The sequence below is a fragment of the Pseudochaenichthys georgianus genome, chromosome 14 (assembly GCF_902827115.2).
Source record: "Pseudochaenichthys georgianus chromosome 14, fPseGeo1.2, whole genome shotgun sequence".
NCBI lineage: Eukaryota > Metazoa > Chordata > Actinopteri > Perciformes > Channichthyidae > Pseudochaenichthys > Pseudochaenichthys georgianus.
In genome coordinates, this window is record NC_047516.1 from 23870033 (window position 1) to 23879229 (window position 9197).

At 44.1% G+C, this 9197-nt stretch overlaps 1 protein-coding gene across 1 annotated transcript; it reads right to left on the reverse strand.

Annotated features, from left to right (window-relative positions):
• Positions 1–1819: 1819 nt before the first annotated feature.
• On the reverse strand, positions 1820–8365 carry smg8 (SMG8 nonsense mediated mRNA decay factor). The gene is made up of 6 exons (XM_034098930.1): positions 7742–8365; positions 5956–6859; positions 4694–4839; positions 4357–4521; positions 3514–4254; positions 1820–3258 (listed from the first exon to the last, which is right to left on the reverse strand). The coding sequence occupies exons 1-6, from the start codon at positions 8363–8365 to the stop codon at positions 3046–3048; spliced, it is 2793 nt and encodes a 930-aa protein (XP_033954821.1). The 3' UTR covers positions 1820–3045.
• Between the last annotated feature and the right edge of the window lie 832 nt (positions 8366–9197).

Below are 9197 nucleotides of genomic sequence, written 5' to 3' on the forward strand. Positions count from 1 at the left end.
CAGAAGGTGATTTGGGGGGAATGTAATGTGGACTAATGTAAGTTTTAGTTTAAATAAGTTTGATCTGTGTGAAATGGAAGAGGCAGCTGAACTGAAAAGACTAAAAGATGTCAATATGAAGTAATTCTATCATATTTAACAGATTCAAAACACACACAGATAATTCAAAACAATTACAATGAGCAAAGTTGTGAGAAAGAAATATTAAATCTTAACGTGTGTAACCAGGGAAAGCAGTGGAAGTCTCACACTGAGTGTAGGAGTGGGTTTAGAGCTGAAGGGGACATAACATGTGGCTTTTACTCGGTGTAAAATAAGTTTAAACTAAGGAGTATGAAGAGAAGTGCCAACACTAAAAGACGCTTGAGTGTTTGATGAAAGTTTAAAAATGACACTAACTATAAAATGTACAGTGAATATCCCTTTAAATCTTGACCGCTGGTTGTTAAACTTTATGACCTTGAATTGCACTTCTTAGCTTTGTTATTAACCTCATTGATGTTACCCACATTCCTTTTGAGAGAGAGAGAGAGAGAGAGAGAGAGGTATGAGATCACTAATAGATTTCCTTGTTCCTACAAATGGTCCTTTACAGCAGTTCATTTATCTTTCAGGATCCTTTAATTGTAAGAACATTGCACCAATAAAACACTCACCATGTCCCATCTGTACTTCAAGGTAGGTTCAGTGAAAGAATAAAAGACATTTAAATGACTCATTTCTATTTTCAGTCATTATATTTGGACACACCACATCAATAACGGTGTGTTTGTTTAAATCCTTTATTTAGATCCTAACTGTTGTTGTAATATTTTAGTTTGAAAACACTTCAATGTTATTTGCATTGAACTTATCTGTAAAACTGAAAACAATGAACAATATTTAACATTTTTATAATTAACCCTCCTGTTGTCTTCGGGTCAAATCTGACCGATTTACTACTTTCATCAATCATAACTTTTTTTGTTTTACATTCGATTGCATTCAGGCTTCATGATATCCTTCACAGGAGACATTTCAACATATACAATGGCTGATCACCACATTCATTGCATTTTGGATGATTTAGTCGACTTTGTAACACCACAGTGTTCCCGGTCATCTTGACCGCCATAAAGAAAAGGAATTAGTAACCATCCGGATCAGATAAAACACACACACACACACACACACACACACACATACTCTAGATGTGTTCCCCCCCCTTATGTGCCCATCCCCCCCATGTGAATCACACCTGGCACACACGGAACAATGTGTTGTTCCGTGTGTAACAAAGATGTACAGTCCAAAATAGAAAGAAAAACAAACCTTTTTGTTTATTCAACAAACAGGTCGAATAAATATAAACTGGTACCTCTCTGCTCTACAGCCAGTCAGACTAACCCAAAATCACTTGTGGCCAGAGGTTTATATATGTTAAGGAGGTTAGGTCCCCCCCCCCCCACTTAAATCATGTCCACATGGATAGGAAACGAAATACATTTGCACACATCTTGTGTCCATATCTTTCTGTTTTGGTGGTCATGCCACAACCGTGCACGTGCATGCATACGCGAGTCATGGTAAGATATCTGGATTGAGAGGTTGCTTTTTCTTTGCACAGCATGAAAGAAAGGCCAAATGAATGTGCTGTGATTTTAGTTATTTTAAGCAGAGGTCAATAACTTGTACGGCCCTCGGAGGATGTTGTAAACATTGAAATGGCCCTTGAGAGGAACAAGGTTCCCCACCCCTGGTTAAAGGCCATGTATAATGTTGGTATAAACATTAAAAGGGTCATTTATCTCGATAAATAAATGAAGAGTCCAACCCCAACTAGTGGACAAAAAGTAAAATGCAATATTTAATGCTTCAACATGAGAAATGTGTCTTTCAGGCTGACATTACATAATTTAAAACAATAACATCTGACAGAATGAAGAACTCGTTTTTATTTACAGAAAACATACATTGTTCCACTCCGGTCCCCAGTCTGTTCTTTTTTCCAGTAGTAGTCAGTGTTCTAGTAGTAGGTACGTGTATTGTGCGACACATGATGCAGAATACAGGTCACACTTTACTGGAAGTCCTCGAAAATTCACAGATATGAAAAGTGCCAAAACAACTACGTTCCATGCCACGTAGTCTGGGAGAGAAAACTACACGAAGCTGGTCTCAATTTGCACAAAACATATCAGCAACTGTTGTGATAGTGGATTAATCTTCTAAAAAAAAAAGAACGTTTCTTTTATACAAAGTTCCTGGTTTCATCTGCTCCGATGAGTATTATAGAGTACACACAAATACAGAATGTTTTTTAAAAAAGGCACAAAAAGGAACATTTAATGAAATGTCTTCAGGTCTTAAGGATTTGTGTTTCCTGATTATTTACAACAAAAAAGCAATTGATTAAAAATAATATTTAGTTACATCCCTAATTATATCTGCATACAACTCCATTGGTGTGTTGTATAGACTTTTTATTAAATGTATATTTACTGCTAGTAACTGTTAAATAAGGGGATTTAAAGTAAGCGGACATGAGTCCAGCCGTATTACTGTACCCCATAATTAGCCTGTGGCTCCTTCAGTCTGAAAAGAAGCTCAGCGCAAGTTCTTTCAGGAAGACTGGTTCCCACGCTCTCATTCACTCGCCCTTTCTTTCAATAAGCAAGAGGCAACATACCCCCAGCTAAACCAATCGGTCGCGTCTCATCTCCACAGCCAATCACAGCACACCCGGCAAATGTTTAAATCTGCTCTTTTTCTCCCCTGCCAGCATCGTTCAGGAGAATTGATGCAAGCCTCCTCCACCTCCAGTCTCATCAGACCCAAGGCAGGCTAGCCCAGAAGAACCCTCATCACTCCAGATTTTCACCACCACCAGTGTTTAGACCCCGGGGGGTTTCTCTTTTCCTAGTCGGCTCCTCCTCCCCCTTAATCCATCACAGTATGATGGGGTCTAATCTCCAAAACGTATATATATATATATCATACGGACTCACAAACATAAACATCTCGGCCTATATCAGGAAGTGTGAATAAATAAGAGGTCCCTCAGGGTCACTGAGGGGCCGGGGTAGCGGCCGTGGCCTTCAGGATGCCTCGCAGCACCTTGTGGTTGTTGAGCGGCTGGTTCTCTTTGGGGGGGTAGCAGGGCCCGCGGTCCGTACAGAAGGAATAAGGGAACCGCAGAACCCAGAACCCATCGGGAGGAAGAACCAAATCTGTCTGCTCCGGGTGGAACAACGGGCAGGGAGGGGGGCCGGGCTGCACCTGGAGACACAGCAGGGAACAAAAACACTTAAAATTCATTCATACATGCAGGCAGATTTTGTAAGTTTGCCCACTTACAAATATATTAACAGGCTATCATTTTAACGGTAGGTTTATATAAACAGTGAGAGTAAGAATATCAAAAAGCAAATCCAGAAATCAATTTGTATGTTTTATATAATATCGATTTCTGGATTTTCTTTTTGAATACATGCGGCTAGTTTTCAGTGACCCACGGAGGGGGGGTGTAGCTACCTGTGGGTTGAGGGTGACCTCCAGCGGGGAGTCCGGCACGACGACAAACAGCCGAGTCAGCTGAGCGTAGTGAGACTTGATGCCGCGGCCCTGCGACGGGGACGGGATGTAGAGCGGCATGTCGGTGTTCAGCACCCTGGTGGCGGGGTCTTTGGCCCCCCCCGGCCCCAGAACCTTCACTATCTTATCCGGCCCACAGCTGATGAAGCGCCGCCCCCTGCTGTCCTCGTACTCGAACCCCACGAAGATCCGAGCCATGTCGTCCCTCCTGCGACTCCTCCCCAGGCCCCCGGTGCTTCCCCTTTTCCCCACCAGGGTCTTATTGGGGGCCGGCCACGAGGAGTTGCCCCCATCCAAAGGCTCCGTCAGTCTGTCTGGGTCCTCCTCCGACCGGGAGCGGATCACCAGGTCCCAGGGCAGCAGGAAGGAGGATCCGGGGAGGAAGCCCGGGTGCTCCAGGCCCGTGTGGCAGTTGTAGGACTTTGCGGGGCCCAGTTTGACGAGGGACCAGCTGGAGAACTTTGGGAGGAGACCCTTAGCACAGCCGGAGTGCATCATCCCGGGGAGATACTCCACGGTGGAGGGCTGCCGGTCCATAAGACTGGGTCTCTTTGGCTGGACTTGTGTTTCGGTGCCATCTCCGTCAGCATAGGGCCCCAAGCTGTCTGTGGACTGACCCAGGCTGAGGGCCAGGCTGAGGCTGGTGTCTGCAGGGGTGTGGCTCTGGGCGGGTGTGTGGCTCTGGGCAGGGGTGGGGGTGTGGCTTTGGGCAGGGATGGGGGTGTGGCTCTGGGTGGGGGTGGGGGTGGTGCTCTGGGTGGGGATGGGGGTGGTGCTCTGGGCGGTGCTCGGCTCCTTCAGTTTCTCCACCACCACCTCTGTAGACCCGGAGGCCTCGATGGGGGTCCTCTGAGCCTGGTTTGTGGCGGGCGCCGGGTCCAGGGTGCTGGGCTGGAACACAGGGAAGTCGATCCGCTCCAACTTCCCGCAGCATTTCTCATCCAGCATCTAGTCATGGAGATTAGAGAAGAATGGGTCAGGAATGGAAGAAAAGGAAGGAACTTGAGGGAATGTGTGTTTACTGGTTTTTGTGACAGTGGACCAATGGGGACTGTCCCAACACTATAAACAAATACACTAAACTAAATAGCAATAGGATGAGATGTTTGTAGCTGCTGACCTGGTAGAAGTCGTAGTTGGCCGCCTGGATGTCGAACGGATCTTCTCGTGGCGCCTGCTTCCTGCCGCAGTTGCAGGCGCTGGTGGAGCGCCCCCTGCTGTTGTGGTTCAGGATGGGTGGGTTTCGATCCATGTCTGTCTTCTCTCCTGCAGAAACAACGTCAGAATTTATAAATGTAATTATTATCCTGACTAGTTATGAATTTATCTATAAATGTATATCCATAAATAGACATATGTACATGAACACTGGACCTGCAATTAATAGTTGGTTAATTGATTGGGTGATTAACAGAAGAACAATCATTAACCATTTTGATAAAAGATTAATTATTGATAATTGTTCAAGCAAAAGTGACTGTCTTACATCATATCAAAGTGAATACATTTGGGTTTAATATTGAAAGACTGACATTTAAAGACATTATCTTGGACTTTAAGGAAACTGGGATAGACATCTTTCACTATGACCTGACATTTTGTAGACTTCAAATCTATGAATATTCATCATAAAAAGAAGAAAATTATTGAAACCATAATTAACAAATTCAGAGCTTTCTGCTTTTGTAAGTAGAATCATTTTTCAACACCCTCAGTATCCCACGCGTGCAGATCTTATATTAAACCCTGTGGATACCAGCATTGATTTGATGCAGTGCAGACTATTTCTATTCTATTTGATTTGTATTTACTTGCACTATTTTATCTGTTTTATTGTGTTGCACTGGTGGAGGAGCCTGTGACCTAAGATTTCCATTGACATAACCACACTGTAGCTATGTACTGTTGGGAAAATACTGAATGTCCTCTTCCAACATGAGAGTAACTTGATAACAAAGGTATCCCAACTGTAGCTGTGAACATGACAGGATGTGTGATGACCTAGAAGAGCATCAGGACTGTTTGAGGCAGATGATAGCTATGTGATGAACATGATGATTCAGCCTCTATGGAGAGAGACATCAAGCATGCTCATTTCTGACGTGGAGCTAATCTGAAGTAAACATTGAATACTGCTTTCTATTCCTCCATCTTGTGACTGTGTGACTCCCTCTCTTGGATATCAGCATGTGAAGGACACTGTTCAGGAACTAATTGATGCTCTGTATGTGATGAATACTTCCATTCTGGAGAGGATCACAGATACAAGGATCCTGAGTTTGAAGCTCAAGCCGGTGACGAGTGAGATTTTTCTAACATAACAAATGACAATAAAAGCCTTGAATCTGCAGCAGAGGAATATGAAGCCCTGTTGCTGCTCACCTGTCTGAGGCAGCAGGTGGAACTTGTGCACACAGTGCTGGTCCGTCAGGCTGCGCTCCTCGCACAGCTGGTGGCCGTTGCTCCAGAACTTGTAGCAGTCCTCATGAAGCTGCAGAGCGTAGCGCTGGAAAGCCACACCTCGTGCATGCTGGCTGTACACCCGCAGAGCCTGGGCCAGCTGGTTCTTGTGCACGGTGGTTGTGTAGTTATGGGGGAGGTTGGACTGGTAGGCACTGTGAGCCAGGGGCAGGGCTTTCTGACACCTGTTCTCAGAAAACTTTGTATCAGCGTCGAGAAAACCCTCCAAAACCTTCAGCTGGCCCTGAACCTTTGACCACAGCTCTGCTATTTCCTCCTCTGTGTTGCTGATGAGGACCTGGTGGAGCTTCGAGGCGATCTGGACCCACTTGGAGTAGGTCGGCAGCTCAAAGTGTGAAGGCTGAGGGTTGCGACCAACGCTGTCGTCGAAGCCTTTCTTGGTGAGCACCAGCTCCACGTGCTGCCAGAGGAACTCCTTCAGGCTGCAGTCTGTCAGCTGGCCGCCCATCAACAGAGTCGCTGGATCTCCGCTGTAACTCGCCTGTCGCGCTGAGCGTCTCATCTGCTGATATCTCCGCGGGCCCGTCACCACCACGGCTGGCTCGGTTTCACTCACGGTGCAGGTGGAGCGCAGCTGGCTGAGCAACGCGCCCACAGGGTCCTCGTCAACGGTCGGGATCACGTACACGAAGGCCTGGTTGGCGGGAACGGTGAACAGGCAGTTGCTGCTCTGATTGGTCAAGACTCTGCTCTTACGGAAGATACGGTAGATCTGGTCCTCGAGCGCGTGCTGCAGCCTCCTCCTGGGGGAGTGCTTCTTGGGTTTGTCGGGGTTTCCTCCGGACTCTGAGCCGTTTGTAGAGACCTTTGAAACAACAGACAAAAGAGATGTCAAATAAATGTTACATGCAATCCCTCAAAACTCACCTTTTCACTCTTGCCTTCAACTCCTAATCCGCTAACCCCTCGCCCTTATTCCACCTAGTTTAGCACTTTTTTACTTTTGTTGTTATTTTTCTTCTTAACTTGCTTGTAAAGCACTTTGAGCACGCGGAAAAGCGCTATACAAGTGACTTGTATTATCATTATTATTATAATATCTTTAACCAAGGCCAGGGCTGGTTTGAATAAGTGTCTTTGTCAACATTTACATTTGTTTTGTTTCCTTATCTCTAAATATGGTGAATGTTATTTGTGCATCGTGTTATTTAGTCTATTGTCTTTTTGATTGTTTTTTTTATAAATGATTGTCTTTTACTGTTCTGTTTTCAATGTGTTGCGTGAGGTAGGGCTGCTCGATTATGGCAAAAATTATAATCTCGATTATTATTACTTTGATAACATCAATTTATTGGAGAAAAAAAACGTGAACAGTATGTTTTTAACAGTTGATTAGCATGAACTTTAAGTATAATTCAACTGAAAAACCAATACAAAAAAATAATAATAATAATAAAAAAATAATCGTTGTATTTCGATTACGTTGTTTTCGTAATCGTTGCAAGCCATAATCGTAATTGAGATTACAATACGATTAATTGAGCAGCCCTAGCGTGAGTGTTGTTCTGAGACTCTCTTGAACAAGACTGTGATATTAATACTTGTTTTACTAAACAACAACATCTGAACACCTCTGGAACACAGCAACTCTTTGTTTTAAGATTGTACAACGACCCCTGGGTAAGTGGCAATGGTTTCTCTACCACCTGTTTGTAAATTAAAACTTGATAAAAGATAAGAAGCAGACCTTCATGGAGCCGTTCATCTGGAAGACGAAGAGCAGGCGAGGAGGGCATGGCCGACAGTTCAGCTTCCACTCTTTGGACACCGGGCAGTCCTTGATGGCAGCCCGGATCAGAGGCAGCACCTTCTGTCTCAGAGCATCCAGGGCCCGGAAGAGACGGTCATAAGTCACATCAAAAGTCTGGTTCGGGTGCACCAGCAGGAGCACGTGACACACGGAGAAGATGTAGAGTAAATGCAGGCAGTGCTGTCGGTCCAGGTCTTTCCACAGCTCGTGGGAGTCGGAGTGTCCGGTATTGGCGCTCAGAGACTCGCAGGCCCGCAATAGCTGCCGGCTGTCGGACACGGAGGACAGCAACAGGTACAGAACCCGGTTCTCCTGGTGGTAGAAAGCCTCGATGCTGCTGTCCGCCGTACCGCCATCTTCCGGTCCTCCGAACAGCGAGAAGATGTGTTTGTCCGCGAGACTGTTGACGATAGATTCTTTAGGCGCGCCCGGTTGCATGTTGCTTTTGCCGAAAATACCGACAACACTCAAGCCTTCGTCCCGGTAAGCGACGTCCTCCTGGAGGTCCGCCTGAAGCAGAGCCTCCATACTCAGAGGGAGAGCCATGTTTGTTCCCTTCATGGTGGAAAGCGGGGGAAGAAAAACAAAGACGCACTTATTTCCGGTTCCCTTAACTAAAATGTCCGAGCAGACACTATTTTAGGTTCCTTTTTTAATAACAATTAACGTTATGTTTCTAAGCCCTAGTGATTTAAGATAAGTCCATATTGACACAACATTGTATTACACTACATTTTAAACAATAATCAGTTTTTCAGCATTATTATGATTATGTATATAACTAGACCAGTCCATGTATATTTCGTCATATGCATATTTTTACATATTTATTCTTGTTATATATTGTAGTTCAATGTGCACATATTTAACTTCTTTATTTATTATAATATTTGTACATGTATTTATGTTTTATTCTGAAATGGAGCGACTGTAACCAAATACATTTTCCCTGGTGAAAAGTATATATATTGTGATTCAGAAAAACAGGTAAAGAATGACATGCTTGATAATAAAAATAAAACCAAATGATTGAACATCTCTGGTAATACATAAGAAAGTAAAACATTTAATTAAATAGAATACAAAGAATGGGTAATGAAACCCAATGAATAGTTGTGCTATAGCTAAAGTTATATATTAAAATGTCTTGTTTCTTCTCCAAAAAAACAACCGTATAGATCTCAAGTTACACTGAAATAAAACAGCAACGTCATCACATTAAAGAAGCTGGTACTTGAGGCTCAACCATTTTTTCAGCCCTACTATACAAACATATTGCACAGTGTTGGTTTAATTGGCAAAAACATTTTGAGTGGACAGCGACTTTAAGTGTGTAAATGACTGAAACAAATGTCTTAGAGGGAAGGCGTGTGGCGTGGGTTAGTGCGTTGGT